This window comes from Camelus bactrianus, chromosome 13, assembly GCF_048773025.1.
Source record: "Camelus bactrianus isolate YW-2024 breed Bactrian camel chromosome 13, ASM4877302v1, whole genome shotgun sequence".
Classification (NCBI taxonomy): domain Eukaryota; kingdom Metazoa; phylum Chordata; class Mammalia; order Artiodactyla; family Camelidae; genus Camelus; species Camelus bactrianus.
In genome coordinates, this window is record NC_133551.1 from 75,944,416 (window position 1) to 75,965,662 (window position 21,247).

Sequence of the window (21,247 nt, forward strand, 5' to 3'; positions counted from 1 at the left end):
TGAGCTGGAATGCTCTTTCTCTAGGTCACTCCCTCCCTTCTGCCTTCCCTGATTGTCCTCTGTAAACCGGGAACCAGGACCCCAGCCCTTCTTTATCTGCTTTCCTGTTCTCTGCGCTGGACCAAATGATGGCTCCCGAGAGATACCAGGTCCCGGAGCCTGTGAATATTATCTTAGCTAGAAAAGGGGGCTTTGCAGCTGCGATTGAATTAAGGGAGATGGTCCTGGATGATCTCAGAGGGCCCTAAATGCCACGGAGGCGGTGGGAAGTCTGACACAGGAGAGGAAACGGGGATGTGAGCACAGACACAGAGGCTGGGGCAGTGTGGCCACAAGCCCAGGACGCCAGGCAGCCACCTGAAGCTGGAAGAGGCAGGAAGGACCCTCCCCTAGAGCCTGCCTGGGGAGCGTGACCCGGCTGACACCTTCACGTCAGCCCAGTGACTCTGACTTGGGACTTCTGGCCTCGGGAACTGTGAGAGAGTACATTTCTGTTGTTCTGATCCACGCAGAGGGTGGTCACTGGGTAGAGCAGCCACAGGAGCGGAACGCAGTCTCCTTTGTGCGTATAACCCTGGGGGATGGGATGTGCTTAGGATGTCCCCCTCTTCGGAGGGAGCAGCCCGAGGGCAGGGACTTGGCACTTGGCAGGTGCTCCCTCACCAGGAGCAGAAAGGAGAGAGAAAAAAGTGAGCAGGGCCCTAATCACACCCCGGACAGAGCTTGGATGGCGGATGGCCGTGGACAGAGAGATAGTGAGGGAATCAGAATTTTCAGGGCTGTGCTGTCTGACATTTGAACTGCTATGATTTTGGTGTAATTCCTCTTCTAGGTTTTTCTCCGTGAATATATGCTTCTCCCCTACAGCACGGCAACCCTGACGCAGAGACGGCTGCGTCTGCTATTTTCCCCGTGCTCCTGCATCACGGTCCTGTCCCCGTGTCGGTCATCAAAACATGACTTCCAAAGGCTTGTGCTCCGTGGGTGCATCCCCCACTTTGTGTAATGGAGCCTCTGTTTGGTGACTTTTCAGTTATTTCCAGTGTCAGAGCCCCAGAATCCGGAGGCAGAAGGAACCTCGGAAGACGTGTGGGCCCCCTCCCTGTCACCCTCACCTGGGGGACAGAGAATCAATCCACCCTGCCCCAGCAGGGGTCCCCAGAGCTCAGGGGTGGCCGCGGGGTTGGAGGCAGGAGTCCAGCTGGGGTCTCGAGGCTCCGCTTCCTTGGAATGGGGTAATAATAACACCTCTCCCCCTGGGTTGATAGAGGATGGAGAGCCATAATGAATGTGAAGTTCTCAGCCACTGTTACTAAATTTTTATCGCCCATGCTGTCGGGAAGGAACAAATGCCCCGAGGGGGCGCTTTCTACCTGAGCAGCTGTGTGAGGTCACAGAAAGGGCTCTGAACTGCAGTCTGGAAACTTGACTCCGACCAGGGCAGCCCCGATCTTTGGCCACGTGATCTGAGGTTTCTGAACATGGTCTGCTACCTGTGTCCTGGCCCAGCCCACAGAAGCCTCCCTCCCTGCGACGACAGCCCCACAGATGCTCACAGACACTGCTGCGACTCCACGGGAGGGCGGACCTTCTCTGTAAAAGGCCAGAGAGTGAACATTTCAGGCTTTGTAAGCCAGATGGTCTCCGGAAAGCAGCCTCTAACACTATGCAGACGAACTGGCGTGGCTGCCTGCCAATAAAGCTTTATTGACAAACACGGGCTGCAGAATTCATAGAGGCAGAGAGCAGAGGTTGCCAGGGCCTAGGGGGCTATTGTTTAATGGGTACGGAGTTTTAGTTTAAGGTGATGAAAAATTCTGGAACTAGACAGTGGTGATGGTTGCCCAGCCAAGTTAAGGTAAAGGGAATGCACTTACTGCCATTGAACTGTCCATGTGCAAATGGTTATCATGGTAAATTTTATGTTATGCTGATTTTGACCACGAGAAAAATGGTTAAAATGGCAAATTTTATGTTTCACATATTTAAGAAGAAAGAAAGAAAGAAAGAAAAACAAAACAGGCTGGGGACCGGATTTGGCCCCCAGGCCATTACTTACTGGCATTCTCAGAGTCCTACCATGGGACGCCCCTTTGCCACGGTAAATCCACCAGTTTCCTGTTTCTGTGTCTCCTCGGCATCTGGGCACGGTGTCCTGCACCCAGGAGGCAACTCTAAAAACTGGACTCTGATTCTGGGTTCCTTCGCATGCCCAATGCCTTCTGTTGGACGTGAACTTAGCAAGGAACATGGTGTTCCAGGTGGGGCCCCCCATCTGGGGTGCCTGGTGGGCCTGTGGCTGCTCTGGGTTTGGGCAGCACACGTGTTCCTCTGTGGTCCAGGACAGACCTTGGGGCACCAACCCCGCTGGCTCAAACCCAGCAGGCAGCCCGCTGTGGGAGAAAATCCGGGCATTTTTCCTCTGAACTGTGGCAAGGTGGGCCCCTCAGACTGATGTATTGATTTTGGGGACACTAACTGTAGGATTTAATAGGAAAATTCTGCTTGCTCCTTCACTCGGATCATTTTTGCCTGCCAGGACCTTTTAGAACCCCGAATCTGTCATCTGTTGTATTCGCTGTCCTCTCAGCTTTGTGTCATCTGGAAATGACTTCTAATATCTTCACATATGTCACCAGGTCCCTGATGGGGACATGGCAGAGGCCAGAGCCAACCTCGGCTGCCACGGGATCATTAATCAATACTCTGGGTGAGATGGATCTGCTGGTGGAAAAGTCACCTAATTGGATGGTTACCTTCCGGCCACTTCTCTATCTTTCCCACAAGGACATCACACACAGTGCCATTTGAAAATGATGTCACTTCCTCCACAGAATTCTTCCACATCGAAAGGGAAACAGGCGAGTCAGACACGACTTATTTGGGGGTAAACCATGTGGGCTTCAGGGCTCCAACCTTCTAGGTGCTTGGAACCAATCTGGTGGCTGAAGGTGCAACAGTTCCCTGCATCTTAAAAATCCCGACTTTACGCGGAGACAGCCCAGACCCAGAACCTCGAAGCCAGGCAAACAGCTCTATAACAGCTGCTGCCATGAAAAGAAAAAGGAACAAGAACACAAATAAAATGCATCTAGATTTTGATGGGAGCAAAGCTTTCCCTTCGAAAAGTAAGTGGGCAGTCACAACCACGAGGTCTCACGTGAACTCACGCACTAATTTTTAAACACAACCTTTCCAATGGGAAGCGGCCCTGAAGACCGCTTCTTGCGCAGGTGTTCCGAGCTCTCTGAGCAAACGCCACTGTCCTGACTTCCAAGATATTCACTCCCTGCCCCAACGCGCGCACCAGCCTGGGAGTCACTGTCCCCTCCGGGACAGAAGCTGGCTGGGCGGCATCCCGGTTGTGAAGACAGAAACCCCAGACGCGGCACCCGGGTAACCATGGCTACGGGCATGCGCAGTTAGGAGCTCGGCGAACGTCCGTCTACTCCGTCTTCTGCGCGCAGCAGAACCGCAGAACCTGTGTCCTGAACGACCTCAACAGACATTTATTGAAGTTTCAATTTCACGTGGGTGTCCCCTCTAGGAGCGGCAAGGAACTGCATCGAGCTTTATGATTTGGGAGAGGTGCACTCCCTGAATCTTCCTGGCTAACTGGACCAGACGTTATTATGCAGATGAAGGACCGGAGTTTCTGGGACTTTAAGGGACTTGTTGAAGCCCCCAGGCACTCAGCTGCGAGGTGTTGGCACCAATGCCGAGGCGCACCCTTTCTGGTGTCCCGCGGGGCCAGGGCGCCCTGGAGACACAGAAGGAGGGGAGCCAGGGCGCCTGCCGGGAGTGCAGACCACCTGGTGCATTTCCTGGACTTTAGCACATGCCTGGGCGTGGGCAGCCCTCCCTAGGGCCTGGGGAACAAGGGAGCCCCATCTTACCTCGTCGGTGATCTGGCCTCCAAAGGTCACCCATGTCCCTGGAAGGAAACACACAGGTTCAAGTCAGAGAACTGCCCCGGGGAGCCCGGTTCTCCTCCAGGGGTGCTTGGACCTCAGGCTGCAGGGAGCCTGCTCCGTGTGAGTGTGTGCTTGGCACGTGTGGACACCTGGCCTTCAGGGCAAGTCTCCCTTTCTTGAGGCCACCAAACCAAGGGAACAATAAGTGCCTGGAGCAGGCAGCTGACTGCAAGGCTTTGAAATGTTTGCTGGGGCTCAAGCTGACGCAGGGCCTATTCCAGGGACATGCCGCCGGCAGCGGGACCAGGGCCATCTCCCTGAAGATGCGCAGGTCTGACAGCCATGTCCTCGCGCTTGCTGGGAGGGGTGTGTGTGTGTGCGCGCGCATGCGTGCATGGACTGGAGGGACAGCTTGTTCTGGGAGCAGAGCACGTATCTGGCAAAAGGAGAAAAAAGGCAAAATCCGACTGCTCTTCACAAGGGACTCCGCCACGTAAGGAAAGAAGGTGTGGGCACATGGGGGCAGGTACTTCCCTGATCTTTGGGTGCTGGACAGGGGGCTATGTGTGCAGAGGCCCTGGTACTCCCCACCCCAACTAAGGCTGCATCTCTGTCTCCCTCCCTCTCCTAGGACCCTTCCCAACTGCCTCCTGGTAACCACGGCAACTGAGTCCCCCAATCCTGGCTCTGGGTGCAGCTCCCTTCCTGCACCCCCAGGGGTGGCCCCTTCAGCCTTCCCACTGCCCCTGCTTCCTTGGGTGCTGCTGGAACCAGAAGCCCCCACACTCACCAAGCCCCAGGCAGGAGACCCGCAGGCCTGACTTGCCCAGGTTCCTAGAAAACAAACATGGTGTGAGTTCTCAGCGGCCAGGGCAGGCCCCACCGTTCCCACTGCCCAGCCCTCCGAACCCCACCTCCCAGCCTCTTTCTGGGGCTCTGGTGGCAAGGGGTCCTTTGAAGAAAGGCCTGCTGATTGCCCATCCCTGGGGTAAAGGGTCAATTCTCCCCCTCTGCAGACCGGGGCATGGCCGTCCTGGTGGGAAAGGCCGTGCTGTGACCACAGCAGGGCCCCCGAGAGCCACCTTGGAGAGAAAACATGGAATGGGCCCTGTCTTGTTTCATGGGCTGACGCGAGACTGACTCAGGCCTTGGGGTACCCGCCACGGGCATCCTCGTGTAAACAGCTTCTCTTTCTGCTTCTTCAGAGCGTCACGTTGGCGGTTCTGTGTATTTTCACTCCCTCTCTCTGAGGAGTGGAGGAGAAATTAGTCCCACGTCGCCTGGGCCCCTCGGCCCTCGGCCTCTGCAGCAGGACGAGGGGAGAGGAGAGCTCCGCCGAGGGCCCAGTGCCCACAGCAGGCCTGACTCCCAGCCAGGAGAGGGCAGGAGGGCAAGAGACAGACACCCTGGCAGCACACGTCCTGCTCGGGGCCAGTGGACGCAGCTGCACGGGCTGCCCGGGGCTCCACCGCAGGCCTGCCGAGGCGCCTGCCAGATGGGGCACGTCCCGGGGTCCACGTGAATGAGCTGCGGGCTGTCCGTAATGTCCTTAGGGGTCACGGAGGGCGGTGGCGCCTGGCTGAGGACTGGGATGCCCATCCATCCTGCACAGACTGGCTGGGGCCTGTCCTTAAGGGCCCTGTCACCGACCCCCTGACAGCTCTGTGGGGCAGCACCTCCCTTTTCCTGATAGGCCCACTTTATAGACGAGCACACTGGGCTTGCCCCGGGGCAGAGGAGCTGGGAGTCCACGCAGACAGTCAGCCCCGAGAACACACCCCCACCACGGGGGCACGCCCTCCCCATGGGGGTGTCGACGGGTTGCAGGGTAGGAGCCCACTTCTCTGGGAGGTCCTGCTGCCCGCACCCCAGTCCTGGGCCCAGCCCGGGGTGCGACGCTCTCTGGGGCAGTGGGGAGCCAGAGAGTGGGGGCAGGGGGAGATGCAGTGGGTGAGCCCCAGCCTCCCACCCCGAGGCCCCCTGGCGCTTCCCTGGGGCCACCCCACTTCTAACTTCAGTGGATGCTGTGTCCAGTTTCCCTCACTCACCTGGCTCCCCTGGGAAGCAGGTGTGGGGCTGAGCCTGACCTGCCGCCCCCTGACATGAGTCCACTCTGAACATCTACAGCCTCGGTCTCCCTGGGTACAAGACCCCTGGCCCCGCCCACATCACAGGTGGTTGGTGGTGGGGGGTGGGTATAATAAACTTGTAAGTAGTTTGATAACAGTTTGTCACCAAATTTAAGGCAGTCCTAAACGGCCTGGCTTTCTTGTCAAATTTCCCATTAAACCCAGCCCAGCTGCCAACCCACTGCTCCTACAGGGTACGTTGGGAGTTTTCCCTCAGTGAGGACATAATAGCAGCTGGCTTCTGTTTCGGGGAGGGGAGTGGCTATGGCAGAGGTTCTGAAGCTGGAGTTCAAATCCTGGTTCGACCTTCCTGGCCATACGCCTGCCCCTGGACGTGTCATGTAACCGCGCATGCCTTGGTGTGCTCATCTGCAGAATGGGCTTGCGATGCTGCCTCTCATGGGGCTGCCGTGAGGATGAACTGAGATAACACCTGTGCCTGGGACAGAGGGTCAGAGAACACTGCCTCTGCATGAGTCTCATTTCCAAGAGAGACAGCACAGAACAAGGGACGGCAGCCTTTTTCCTTATATGAGAAATGACAAAGGACAAATCAAATAGATTTTAAATGTTACTGGGTTAAAAAAGGAATTGAAGTTTCCCCTTGTTCATTTCCCACTACAATCAGTGAAATAATCTATCGGTGTCCTCGGCATTGCCTGCGTATTACAACCCAGAGCAACTTGGGTTTGTGATTGTCAGAGACAGGCACAATTTGCAACTGTGTAAGGTGATAGATATTAACTAAACTTATTGTGGTGATCATTTTGCAATAGGTGAATGTATCAAATCATTCTGCTGTAGCTTACACTTAGTACATTACGTGTTAACTCTATCTCAAAAAAAAAAAAAGCTGGGAATAATGCTTAGACTATTCTTGATTTAACCTCAGATTTCCTATGAAATATTTAAAATATAATATGTACAAAATTCAAGGGCTTAGTCAAACACAGTCTTTAAAAGGTTTCTTAATCAAATCCTAACAGACATAAAGGGAGAAATGGTTGGGAACACAATAATAGTTGGAGACTTCAACACCCCACTAACATCAATGGGCCGATCTTCCAGACAGAAAATCAATGATGCAACAGAGGTCCTAAAGGACATAACAAAAGTTTTCTTACATAGTTTCAATCATGCTTGGATTGCTGTTGCTTGCTAAGTAGAAAGTAAACTTGTGTTTTGTTGTGTATAAAGAAATTGGAATTAAAAAGGAATTGAAGAGGGGTGGAGGGTACAGCTCAGTGGTAGAGGGCCTGTTTAGCAGGCACGAGGTCCTGGGTTCAATCCCCAGTCCCTCCATTAAAATAAATAAGTAAATAAATAAACCTAATGACTTCCCCCCAAAAGCCAAAAACAACAACAACAAAAAGGAATGAAAGAAACAAAAGCGTAAGGGCACCACCTACAGCCCCCGCATCCGGCCGGGTCTTCCTAGCAATTTAGGTGACGTTCTCACGCTGGCTAGAAAGCGCCTCCGGTGAGAGATTAGACATTGCTTATAGGCGGTCTGGTAACGGAGCAGAGAGGGCTGAAGGCTCTAATCAGTGGTCTTAACCATCTGGGGTCACAGACCCCTTGAAGAAACCCCTTCCCTGCAAATGGGCACAGACATGAAAACCTTCAGGCCCTTGTTTGCGACATCGAGGCGTTCGAAGACCTGGGCATCTGGTCTAGATAAATCCAGGTGCCAGAAGTGCGGGAAGGGGGGCTGGGCTCCTGCCTCTGCAAAACCACCCCTCCGAGTGACGGTGGGGAGCAGTGTCCTGGCCAGGCTCTGTCGATGGCCAAGGTTTAGGTATGTCCTCTTGCAACTTGCCTTCATCGGTGTAAAACCAAGTGCCTGAACGTGCTCAGGGGATGAGCGGCTATAGTGTCAGACAGGTGAGGACCCAGGACCGGGGCTGAGCCCACCTGAGTCTGTGGCCTAAGAGAAGCGACACCCCTCGCCCCCCCAGACGGGGCGATGAGTCGCCTCGGACCCGGGGTTGAGCTGCAGCTCCACCCACCGCCCACAGGAATAACTGAACAAAACTAGGACACCGCGCGATGCCGCAATTACCCCGCTCAAGCTGTTCCCCTGTTAACATGATGGTATTAGTTCTGCCATCCGCTGCCAGGCCTCGGGAGAAGGAACGAGAAGGGACAGGGTATCTCCGGGCTGGAAGCTTTATAAAAACAGCAGCTCGGTAGGGGTGGAGGGAGCTCAACAGATTACAGCCTCATGTGGACGGGGCTGGTGACACGCTGCCGCTCGAAACTTTCAACACTCGAAAGTCGTTTCCTATAGTTTTTTCTCCCCTAATTAAAACTCGACCTCCTGATAAAATCATTGGCTAAATCTCTAAACCCAAATAATGTTAGTCTTCGTTAATTTGCCTCATGTCCTTCCTGTGCTCTGGACAAATGGCTCATGAGGGCTCAAGGATTCAGCCTGTGTGGGGAGAAAACACAGACGCCCATCAGGCGGCCGCGGGACACTCCGCCCCCTAAATGCTGTGCGGCAGACTCCCGGTGACGACAGAGCCTCTAAAAACAGCCGCTCAGGGCCTTCAACTTCAGCCATCTGGGCAGAGGACAGAAGTCTGATCAGGTGATGGACAGCAACGTGGCCTCGATGAGCTGGTTTGACGAACGGGGGAGCCAGGGTGTTTTTGGGTCAGCTGCCACCCTGCGGGGTGGTTACCTGTTCACAGACCTGCCCCGCCCCCAGACTCCAGGCTCCCTAAGGACGGGCTGGGGCTTCCAGGTCTCTCCCATCAGATTAGAGCTACAGCTGCAAGGTCCCTGGGGGTGCTTGTTGGTATAACTTGCGGGTGAGGAGCCCAGGCCTGGGGCCAGACCCTCAGGACCGAATGCTGGCCCCTCTCCTTACTCACAGGGCTTGGCGTCCGCTCTTCCCCGCACTGAGCACCTCTTGGGCCCTCTGGCAAGAATGTACATCCTGGTGCTGGCCACACACCTTTAGTGCCACTGTGACAAGCCAGCTTCTCAAGGAAGCGGTTAGGGTTGGGAGTGGGTCTGGATCAGGTCCTTGTAGCCCCCGCCTGCATGCACCCTGGTTGTGGCCCTAGGACAGTCATTACAGAGTCACCTTCTGAGACAGGTGCCCGTAGGCAGGTACCTTGTGCTCAGCAAGGGTGTCCAGTGGTTCGGATTCTGGCCACTAAGAGACTACGTATCCTACAGGGGTATGAACCCACCTTCCTCCCCACTGGGCCAAGAAAACCTCTCCGGGCCCTGCCATGTGTAAGGACAGGTGGGGGTCCCCCAATTCGGAAGGGCTGGGGCTGAGATCTGAACCCACATCCTCAGACTGCAAATCCTCTAGCCCAGAGAGCACCTGTCTTCACTGCCTGTCTTGCCTTCCCTGCCTCCAGCGTGTGCCACACACACACACATGCACGTGCCTGCGGACACCAGATGCACACACACAGATGCAGGCAGTAATCTTAAGCACTCGGGCTCTCTGACATCTAATCCTCAACGGATCCTAGGACCTTAGGAGGAAAGTCATGTTCATAGCCACATTTCACATTCACATAGTGCTTTGTATTTTTAGAAATGGTCTCACTTGCATTAACTCCTTTGATGATCCTAGGATCAACTTAAAAGTCCCAGCAGGACACATGAATCTAAACTAAAAAATATATTCTGGTGACTCTTACCTTTTGATTTCCACTTAACAAAAGACATAAACCACTAGAGCTTCTAGAATAGAGAATTCTGTTCTGGACTGCCCTCCCTGGACTCAGAGGATGGGACCAAGAGCCTTGTACCCCAGAGGTCCGGAAAAGAACGTGAGATGTTCCCTCAGGGACCTGGGGAAGGAAGGGATGTGGGTGGAGATGCAAAAGGACTGAGTTATTCCAGAATTTGACTCAAGGAGGCCTGGGACTTATGACACGGTTCCTTCACGTGACGTCCAACCTCCGGGCATTGGTTTTGGGGAGGTTTAAGCTACACGGCTCGGTTATTAGGACCTATTCTCTCAATACTTCTTAAATTGGCACCAACACCAGCTAGAAACCCAGACATTCTCCTCAAATACAACCAGACTCTTCTGTGTTTTTTTCTGAGACTGGTGGCCCGTGTGACTTGAGCCACTGACAGCAGAGCTGGGAACCAGGGACCGAACTTCGCTTTTCCAGCTTATGCTCTGGTTTGTTGTAAGAACTCACTTCCCTTCCCCCAAGAACGTCATTCACGAGGCATTTAAGGCACCAGGTACGGATAAACTCACGAGTAAGAAAGGCCAGACCTCCAGCCAGTGACCACAGCCCTGCTCCAGGGACCTTTTTGTATGAAGCCAGCTTCCTTTTCCGCCCTGGTGCACCCACCAGGCATCTGAGCAAGGCCCTGGGCGGGCTAAGGGGGAGTGCAGGGAACAGCAGGAAGGCCCCAGGCCCCCGACACTGGTGCTTTGCCCTCTCTCTACATATAAGTCATGGCGAGAGCGCCCAGAGCAGGTGGAGAACTGAGCCCAAGCAGAGGGACACATCGCAGCCTGGACTGAGCCATCAGCAGGAAGGTCTCCAGACGCTGCTCTGTGCCCTGTGGGGAGTTAGTCTCGCCTGCAGAGGAACCCAGGCCTGAGGCTGGGCTCAGGTCAGGGAGGGAAGATTAATTCCATCACAGGATCACCCAGTACCTTGACTATCAAACTGACATTTGTCACGGTGGCTTGGGTGCAAAGACATCAGAACACCTGCGGGCAGCTTCTGGGGCCTGTGTGCCCAGGGGGAGGGCAGGGGGCCTATGGCCAGTGGCCTCGGAGCCCCAGGAAGAGGGGGCATCACATGGTGTCTGATGGTGGGGGGGGGGGCGTTCTGCCATAGTTACCACCGCCCCCACCAAAGGAAAGGAAACAAATGCGTAGGAGAGAAAAGGCATCGTACCCCTGCGGTTGGGAGGAAACGGGGGTCTGACGCGGAGCCCCGACTTTATTCCTCACCCGGTCTGCCAAGCTCTCCCGGACGCGGTGGGGAGGGCAGCCCGCACCCCGCACAGCCGCCCCGCGCCGCCTACCTATGCGTCATCCCCGGCTGCTTCACGCTGGCGTCGCCCGTGCTCGGGAGGCTCTGCACCGACAGCTGTCCCAGGCTCCGGGCCACCATGGCCACCGCGCGGAAGCGGCCGCGGGTGCCCAGGCTGGGGCTGCTGGACGCCGGCCGGCCCAGCCGCTCCTCCGGGCCCCGGGCCTTGAGGCCGTGCTCCGAGCACACGAAGGACACCTGCATGCCGCCGGCGCTCAGCTCCGGGCTGCGCCTTGCCTCCTTCTGGGCCCCCGGGTCATTGGAGGCCCTTCGCCGCCGGGACAAGACTTTCTCCCAGAATGTGAAGCAGCGCCAGGCGGTGCTTCAGGGGTGAAGATTCCCGAAGGCACCAACGTAGAAAGAGCCTGTGCTGTCTCCAAGGGAGGGAGTCAAATTTCCAGAAACGGGCGAGAAAAGAGCTCATCAGACAGAACTCAGAAATCCAGGGGTGGTGCTGGGGGTGCCGTTTCCTCTCCCTTCTCACATCTTTCTCGTCTCTGTGGGTCCTTCCTCTGCCCCACCCCGGGCTGGCTCTGCCCGCCCAAGCCCCTAGCCCAGCCGTGTCTGTGTCCGGCAGGGCTGGGCTGCCAGTAACTCGCGACCAATGAACGGCACTGTGGTCCTCTGGCAGCGGGAGGAGGCGGAGGGAGTGCGCCTCCCATCACGGTGGCAGCCTGGGGGTTCAGGGAGCAGCTGCTTCTCCAGGCCTCCCTGAGCCTCTCGGAGGGGGCCCAGCGTCCACCTCCTGGCTCTGCACACCGTGGCTGCTGGGACTCCCACCAAGTCAACGAGGGCACCGGTGAGAGGTTCGGGAGGTGCAGGAGGCGGCTGGCGACTCATTATTAATGAAGCGGATGCACTAGCTGCCCGCCCTGGCCGATCCCCGGGGGGCCTGCACGGTGCTCCAGGCTGACCGCCGCTCAGCCAGGACGGGGATGGGCTGGCTCTGCAGCCGGGTGGATTGCTGAGTGTGCAGGCAGCTGGCCCCCGCCAGCTCTGTCCCGTCGCGGTTCCACCAGGGCTTGGCACCAGGAGAAGCCAAACCACCAGAAATTCAGACGAGAAAGGACTGCTCTGTCTAGATGATAATGACACAGGTGACCTGAGAAAGGAGCCCACAGGTCAAGGGACCAGAGACCTGAGAAGCTCCCGCACTCTGCACAGTATTTAGCTCAAAGCAGACACTCATAAATACTTCTGGGGTGAATGAATGAATGAATGAATGAACGAATGAAGACCCTGCCCCCTGCCCCTGCTTTACCCCGTCCTCCTTCCCAGCACTCATGGGATCTGGATGAAGCCGACACCGGAGCTCTCCTCCTGGAACAAAGCTCATGAGGTTTCCTGAAACCCAGAGAGATGTCCCTGTGGCTGGAGGGGCTGGCTTTGCCCTCTGACCCTGAGCGTGCCACTGTCATCCTGCAGGGTGAACCCTGGCCAAAACTGCCCTTTGGGTCCTTTCTTGCCCTGCAGGAGGAGCTGAGAAAGAGTGCTGGATGGGAGGTAGGCGGTCAGAGTCTAGCTCAGGCTCTACTGTTAATTTGCTGTGTGATCACAGGCAGGTGTCCTGCCCTCTCTGGGCCTCCACTGACAGACTGAGATGGCTGGCGTGAAGACTACTCTGTCCCTCCCTACTTGGCCTTGCAGGAACCTTCCATGCCTGCTGGCTGTCCACCCTGTGCTCTGACAGGACCCAGAAAAGAATCCATCAAGAGATGTTCACAGAGGATGGAAGCTGAACTTGCTCTCAGCTCTGGCTCTGCCTTTTTGACACAGAAATTAAGAATAAAACCTTGTTCTGGTACCAGCCTCCCTGTTCCTGAGCTGGGCAGCCTCTGGCAAGTAACCCCTTCTCCAAGCTTCAGTGTTCTTGGGTCCAATGCAGGTCTCAAAGGCCTGGTCAGATCACAACTGCAAAGCACTCACACTGGGGTCTGGTTCTTGGGAAAAACTCACAAGTGGTGTGTACTCCCGCGGTCCCCGGCAGAAAGGACTGGCTTCGCAGCAGTGGAGTCAGGATAGACCGCTGTGTGAGGTTCTCCCCTACCCCAACCTGTAAGGACACCCCTGCTGTCCCCTCCATGGGCACAAGCCTGACTTGGCAGCAGGAACCACCCCCCGAGGGTAGGACTGGGACCTGAGGACAGAGGGTCTGAGGGGGCAGAGTTGGTGCCTTTGCCAAGGTGGCCCCGGCAGGTCACAGATGCCATCTATGGAGGCCAGTGGGGGCCTGTCAGGACCCACAGGTCAGCCCTGCCTTCCTCTTCCACCTGCCCATGTGAGCCTCAAGCCCAGCTGGCCTGGGTTCCTGAGCTCAGGGCAGGCTGGGGCCCTCCCCAAGCTCCCTGAGTTGGGAGAGGGATGGGAAGGAGGAAAGGCAGCCTGCAGTGCTGGCCCCTCCACCAGCTGGACCCCGCACTCAAAGACAGTGGGCCCGGGCTCACAGGAAGCCCACAGGCCTGCCCAAGAGGCTGCGTGTGGCAACGACTGTGCCTTTAGCTCCTCCCCAGGCTCACGCAGCTCATAATCCAGGGCAGGGATGTACAACACCTGACCAGGATGCTAAAGGAGTCTGCTGCTGCTGCAGAGTCCTAGGCCCCAACCACACCTACTGAATCAGCAGCTCTGGGGCTGGGGCTGGGAAGCTGTATTTTCATCAAGAGATCTGAGTGGTGCTATGCATTGGCCTACAGTATGTGGACACCCCCTGCTTCATTCTCCTTTATACATTCCTCTGTGCTCTGGCAAACTGTCGTATCCCCAAAGGGCTGGTATCTTACTATTCTTCAGGGGTTGTTCTCAGATGGTGTGCTTCAAACAGCACGGAGTTAAGTGAGATCCACAAAGACTTAGTCACTAGAGTGTGTAAAATGTCACCTGCCTTACCCACCAACCCAGCAATTCCACTCCTAGGTATGTGCCCAGAGAACTGAAAACATACACCCACACAAACACTTGAACACAAATGTCCACAGCAGCGTGATTCACAACAGCCAAAGAGTGGGTGGAATCCAAACGTCCATCAACTGACTGGATAAACAAAATGTGGTCTGTCCATACAGCAGAAGGTCACTCAGCCTTACAGAGGCATGGAGTACTGACACATGCTACAACATGGATGATCCTTGAAAACATCATGTGAAGAAAAAACATGCCACAAAAGGCCACATATTGTATGACTCCATTCATATGAAATGTTCAGGATAGTCAAATTCATAGAGACAGACAGTAGATTAGTGGTTGCCAGGGGCTGCGGGGAGTGGGGAATCGAGGAGTGATTGCTAATGTGGGTATAGGATTTCTTTTGGGGTGATGAAAATGCTCTAAAATTGGTGATTTTTGCACAACAATATATATACTAAAACCATTAAGTTGTATGCATTAAATGGGTGTATGATATATGATTTATATCTCAATAAAACTGTCACCCCTCCCTGCCAAAAGGTCAACTACCTCAAAAGCTTCTGGGCCTTTACTCTTACTGTTTCCTGTGGGAATGCCCTTTCCGTTTCTCTGCCTTTAATCTCTTTGTCACCCTCTGACATCTGCTCAGATAGGACATACAGTATAAAGCAGCATCTGTAACCTCTCCTTCCTCCAAAATGCGCTGCCGACCTCGCCCTCCCCAGTGATACCAGGGGGCGGGGAACCACTGCTGGTTCCCTCAGCAGGAAGCCCCCCTCCCAGGCTTCGGCATCAGGTAAACCTTCACTCTCGCAGGACTCCTGTGCAGGGTCCGGTGGTAGAGTCCCAGCCCTGCTCCATTCCATTTCACATGTCTTAGGGATGATGGGGAAGAACACTTGACCTCAGGACTGGCCCGGGGAATCCAGGCCAAACGTGTGCTGGACCCAGCAGAGAACTGCCCAGTGGAGAAGTTGGGCAGGTGAGTTTTCAAAGGCTGGCCAGAGTGTGACTTCCCACTTGCCCCAAACAGGGGTCAAATTCATCTAACAGTCTTTGAAAGTCGCAAGAATTAGACAAGAGTGGCGCGGAAAGCTAAAAGCTTATGACCTTGACCTGAACTTGCCACAATTTAATGTCACTCCAAAAATGTCTCTCCTTTTTTTTTTTTTAATATTTTTTTGCGGGGAGAAATTAGATTTATTTGTTATTTTTTTAAAAATGGAGGTATTGGGGATTGAACCCAGGACCTTATGCATGCTAAGTATATACTTGACCACCGAGCTATACCCTCCCCCTAAGGTGTCTCTCCTTTCAAACGCATTTCAGTGGAGAAGAGGGTGAACCCCAGACACGTGATGGTGGACTTGAAATGGGTTTTGGGCAGAAGCATTGAGGATGGGTGTTTGATTTCGATCCACAACAGATTTTGGGTTCTTTTTCTGCCTCTCCAGTAACTGCTGCTGTTTAAACAAAGTGGCTGGTTCCTGCTGTGATTCATCAGAGGGGCAGCCACCCCAGTGAAGGCTCTGCTGTGTCCACAGAATGCCACCAAGGAGAGCTTCCGGGACAGAAGCTTCCAGCTTGGCACCTGGGATCCATGCCCCATCTGTCCTGGGGCGGGTAGGGAGACAGGAAAGCCAAGGCCCAACCACATCCTTCCCCCAAGATGGTGACAGGCTCACAGCAGGAGGAGTCAGACACCTTCCCTGCACAGAACGAGGCCCGAGGAGTCCTCAAGACCTAGAGCAGAAGTTTTAAGGTTGGCTTTAAAAAGCACAGACTGAGCAGGGAGAGTACAGCTCAGTGGTAGAGTGGTTGCCTAGTGTGCACAAGGTCCTGGGTTCAATTCCCTAGTACTTGTATTAAAAATAAATTCATAAACCTAATTACCACTACCCCCCAGTTAAAGAAAGAAATAAAAGCACAGACTGTAGCAGCAACTCAGGAGTGAGAGCGAGCCTCGGCTGTGCCCTGTGGAGGCCCTGGTGCCTCCCGTATATCAGTAAGTCTGCCCCAACAGTGCTGAAATGGAGCATGGTTTGTACCTAACGGTGACTTCCTGCCCAAGGTGGGGGGGGGGCAGCTGCTAAAGGGTTGGGGGGGCCACCCTGATGGAGCAGTGGGATGGGAGGTCCTTGGCCCCTGAGGTTTCTAAGAGCAAAAGGTGGCAGACTGGTGGTCTTCCTGGAGGAGGTGTCATCTGGTAGGTAAGAGACTAAGACCCCTCGAGGGCCGATGCTCTGGCTGTGCTTCCTTCGGGAGCTCACACGCAGCGCTACTTGCCCCACCCTAAAAGGGAAGAAAGGGAGTCAGCCGTGAATTGGCCCCTCCTGTTTCTTAGCTGCTGCCGAGTACCCAGCGATCGCACCCAGCGCTAAGTGCTTCTTAGACCTTCTCATGTGTACCTCTCATCCGCATTTGAGGCATCATAACAATGTGGCCACAGCGAACACTCACACAGCCCTTCGCCGGGTCCCGGCCACCTTGCCGAGCGCCTGGCCAGCAGCTGAGTCCCCACCACGACCTCCAGGTGGACCCTGCGAAGCTCCCGCTCACACTTGGGGAAACCGAGGCACAGAGAGGTCAAGGAAGGAAGGCTAATGCTGGATCCGCCCTCATTTTACAGCGGAGGCGGCGGAGTTGGGGGGCTGCCCCTCCCACATGGAGCTCCTGCTCTCGGACCGTCAGCTTAAGGGGCGAGGACGCTGGACGGTCCTGGGGGACTGAGCTGGGCTGACCCTGCCTTTCCAGGTAGACCACAAAGAGTCAGTCAGCTAGGGCTCCCGTCCTTGCCCGTAAAAGGAACCTCCTGGGGGCAGACTCCCCAAGTCTCTGAGCAGGGGCCTGGGGATCGGCATTGCTGGCAGATGTGCCCCTGATTCCCGTGGGCAGGCTGGCTCTGAAACACTGAGCCGTGTCGCGCGTTGGTTACAAAGCGATTCGCCTGCGGTCATGTTAGGATCGCTGTAGCTCCTCCTATTCCCAACACCAGGGAGGGAGGGGCTGCAGAGGGATGGATGGCTGCCTCCCGGCCCGGGACCACTGCCGGGCCCCAGCACAGTGGCCGCTGCAGCAGAAGCAGTCCCAGCACCGATGCAGGCCATGGGCAGCTGACCGCATGGTCCTCGCCCAGCCCTCCATGGAAACCCGCAAGAGACCTCACGCCTGCCGGCTGGCTTCCTCCCACCCCTGACCGTGGCGTGGCAGCTCTTCCAGAGCGACTGGCCCGTCTTATCCCCTCCCTCCTTCTTCCCTTGCCTTCCTTCACGTCTGCTTGCTGTCCACACAGAGCATGCGCTGTCTCTCCAAGTGCAACTGTTTGCACCCAGGAGATTCCAACACCAGTCTTCTTCTCCTGCCAGGAGGCAAGCCTGGAGCTTTCAGTTCCTTTCCTGTCTTATTTAGTCCTTGGAACAATTCTGTGAGGAAGTGACTATTGCCTTTGCTTTCCAGATGGGCACACGGAGATGTGAGGAGGCCACGTGACTTGTCCAAGTTCACACGGGTACCAGGAGGGAGCCAGGATTCCTCGCAGGACACTCAGGGATGTCCCTGCAGGCTCGGGAGTTGAGTCAGCCCGTGGCAACTGTTGTGGGGCGAAATGTGCCCCCCAAAAGTACATGTTCAAGTCCTAACTCTTGGTACCTGTGAATATGACCCTAGTTGAAAATAGGGTCTTTGTAGATGTGGTCATGTTAAGATGAGGTTGTACTAAATCAGGGTGAGCCCTAAATCCAATGACTCGTGTATTTTTAAGGAGGGGGAGATTTGGAGCCTGACAGATACACACAGAGCGAAAACACTCATGGGCGGACGGAGGCAGAGATGAAGGGACGCGTCTACAAGCAAAGAAAGCCAGGGAAGGCTCTTTCCCCAGGGCCTTCAGAGGAAGCGTGGCCCTGCCCACCTCTAGCTTTTGGACTTCTCAGCTCCAGACCGTCAGAGAATAAACAGCTGTTGTTTTGAGCCACGTTTGTGTGCTGTGTTAGGGCAGCCCCAGGACCCTGATGCAGGACCTGCCTCGAGGGGGACCTGCCCCCTGCTGGGCCGCCCGGACTGCTCCACCCGCCGTCCCTCTCTGGACTCTGCTCTTCCTCCTGCCTCTCTGCCTGCTGCAGAGCCCGCCTTTCCCCCCGTCCCTGCAGACACCCCTGGGTTCCCAGCTCTTCCAGGAAGTCTTCCCTGACTGGCCCAGCTGGAAGTGACTTCCTGTGATAAGTGAGCAACTGGATCGTTCGATCGATGAACTTGACCACAAATCAAATACTTGCCACCAAGGGTCGCTGCCCAGGCCTCCCCGCCCTCCGTGTCTGGGCTGCACTGGGGAGGCTCAGACACAACGTCCAGTCCTGCGGCCAAGGAAGCAGCAGGAAGGAGACACGCTTACAGGGGGATATTCCGGGAAGTGGGTTAAGACCAAGAGCACCCAGTACTTAGAAAGGCTCAGAACGTTCCAGGCGCTGGGAATGGACAAAGGCCCTGCTCTCAGTGGGGTGCAGACTGGCAAAAACAACGTAAGAGAGACGGGGGTGGGGTGTGAGGACAGGGGGCAGAACAGTGGGCTTGAGAATGACTCGCGGGGCATTTATTAAACTGGGTGGTGGGGAAGGCATCTCTGAGGGCAAAGATGTGGTGACGGGAGGGAGCAGCCGTGGGAAAATCCAGAGGATGCCCCCTCCAGGCAGAGGGAGCAGAATGTGCGAGGTCCCTGAGGAGGCCGTGAGCTTGTCTGAGATATGGAAGGGAGGAAAGGAGGAAGGGGTACCCTGAGTGAGAGGGAGTGGAGTACAAGCTGAAATCAGAGGCAGCGAGGCCTGGTGGGGGTTTGGGTTCATTCCTGGTGCCGTGGGCAGCAGAGGAGGAGCACAACCCAGCGAGGTCCGGTGTCCGGCTGGCACCGTGTGGGCCTCCGGACGGCCTGTGGCCCCAGCTGCCGCCCGGCTCAGGCCACATCTCAGGACCCTCCATCACTGCAGCCAGGTGGACGTGGGGAGGGGGAGCTCACACAGGGACTGTGCAGATTTAAAAATTCAGTGCAATTTTTTAAAATAGCAAGAGTTGAGGATAGTTTAAAAAAAATGGAAGAAGGTGACAAGAAAGCGCTTCCCCCCAGCTGCAGGCTCCATTCAGCTGATAAAGCGTCCGGGCCGGTGGCGTGGCTGTCGCCCTGCGCCGCCGAGCAGCACTTATCTGGAGACAGTATCTTTTTTACATTAATATTTAAGACCGGGTTTAACTGAGCCCTGGCCAGGCTGCTGCCGGGAGCAGTAACCGAGAAACGGCGTTTGTCTGGGGTCTGTACTGACAGGTGCTGGTGGCCCCGGAGGCCCCCTTCCCACTCAGCCCAAGGCCCCTGGGTGCAGCGAGATGAGACAAGGGCCGCGCGGCTGTGACAATCTCCGGCCCACCCAGCGCTCACGGCTGCAGTGGCTTCCTGGTCTACACTGCTCTCTGGGAAGCGAGTTTTCCCAGGGTGTCTCGGCCCCACAGTTAGTCCAGCGAGTGTCAGATGCCTCACACACCTTTTCTTGGGGTGTCAGGCAAATAAGAGACTCGTCCCAGGACCCCGTCCCCCGGCTCTGTCAGTGTCCTGGGGCTGCCGTAGCGAAGTTCCATAAACTGGGGGGCTTCAAGCAACAGAATCTGACCCTCTCACAGCTCCCGAGGCCAGGAGTCTGAGATCCGGGTGTCTGCAGGGCTGGGCCCCCCGGAAGTGTGCAGGGGAGGCTCCATCCTGGCCTCTGCCAGCTTCGCATGACTGCGCTTCCTTGGCTTGCGGCCACGTCACTCCAGCTCTGCCCCCACCGTCACAAGGCCTCTTTCCTGGGTGACTTCACCAGCCTTCTTCTCAGGACACCAGTCACTGGATCCAGGGCCCACCTACCCCAGGAGGAGAGCATCTTAACTGACCGCATCAGCACAGGCCCTGTTTCCAAACAGCGTCACATCTAGGGCTCTGGGTGGGCTTGGAATCTGGGGGGACACGATTTGCCCCAGCGCACCCTCCATCACAAATGGTGTTCACACCAGGGGCAGGGGCTGGGGTCCTCCCGGGGGAAGGCAGGCTCCGGCCCCCCGCCTCTTCCCTGCTGCTCTCGCCTGCGGCACTCTGGCCCAGCCCCTGGGCCTTCTCTCCTCCCCTCGAACGTGCCTCTGCCCCCTTGGACTGGAAGGCTCTTCCCCGCGTCTTCAAGAGGTCCTCCTCTCAGAGGCTGGGGGTCTCAGCTGCCCCTTGCCTCCCTTACTTGCTTAGGCATTTACTTGCCTTTTCTCTGGCACCCCCCACCAGGATGTAACGTCCTAGAGGGTGGGGACCCTGTCTGTCCTGTTCTTGTGACATCTGGCATGCTGACTGCCGGGAGCCATGTAGACCCTTAGTTAAGCATTTGCTGGATTAATGAAAAGTCTCAGTGACTAGAAAAGAAAAGAAAAAAGGCAGAGCCTCGTCTCCCTCTTGAGAAATTTTCATCAGAACCAGGGGGTCCTTGGGGTCCTACGAGCTGACCTTTTGTCCTTCCTTACACCTGCACTGAGAATGCAAAGCCTTCAGAATTCTGCCATCTAATGGACTCAGGGCAGAAGTGCATTGTGTCTTCAAATGACAACCCCCGGCTCCAAAAATCACCCCGAAGGCCCAAACACATGTCCGCAGGAGAAAGTATGTCTGCTGCCCGGAGAACAGCCATATAACCCCCGAGGCCTGCATGAGATGGAGGCCAAATCCAGCACAGGACAGCCCCTTCAGTCTTGAAATTGAGATAAACCAGTAACTTCTGGTTATTGCATAAACTTGTGGTTTATTTGAAATTCAAATTTAACTGGGTGTTCTGTATTTTTATTTGCCAAATCTGGCAACTGTACCCAGACTGGGTGGGGAGGGTCCCTTCTGGTTCTGTCCAGGGCTTGTTTCCGGGAGGCATGGGAATAAAGCTGTATGTACGTAGTTTATAAACTCACGCGCCAGCTCTGGGGCTTTCTGGCCACTTTCCGAGGTTTCCAGGGGAGAAAGCGGGCCAGCCAGAGGGAGCACTGCCTCAGATGCTGGTTTCAATGACTAGCGAGCGAAACACAATGTCCTTCTGAGGCTCCAAGAGAGCTCAGCCCTATGAGCACATCACCCGAGAACACACAGACACCTAACCCACAGCCTCCGCCCAGCACGGCTACAAGTGCAGCCGCAGTTCAGAGAACACCTGCTGACATCCACGCCGCCCACGGATAGCCCAGTTCAAGCACATCTTGGCCTCCTGAACCCGACAGG

At 55.8% G+C, this 21,247-nt stretch overlaps 1 protein-coding gene across 6 annotated transcripts in view; it reads right to left on the reverse strand.

The window, feature by feature from the left end:
* KCNAB2 (potassium voltage-gated channel subfamily A regulatory beta subunit 2) overlaps window positions 1-21,247 on the reverse strand; it is an 85,246-nt gene that overhangs the window by 20,925 nt on the left and 43,074 nt on the right. For 5 of the 6 annotated variants that reach the window (XM_010957614.3, XM_010957611.3, XM_074377587.1 and 2 more), the window contains 2 exons: window positions 4,705-4,748; window positions 3,897-3,934 (listed from right to left, as the gene is read on the reverse strand). In XM_010957614.3, coding sequence (XP_010955916.1) covers window positions 3,897-3,934; window positions 4,705-4,748 — 82 coding nt within the window. Of the gene's footprint in view, window positions 1-3,896; window positions 3,935-4,704; window positions 4,749-11,071; window positions 12,312-21,247 lie in introns of those variants that run through there. The other variant, XM_074377588.1, reaches the window with a different exon arrangement.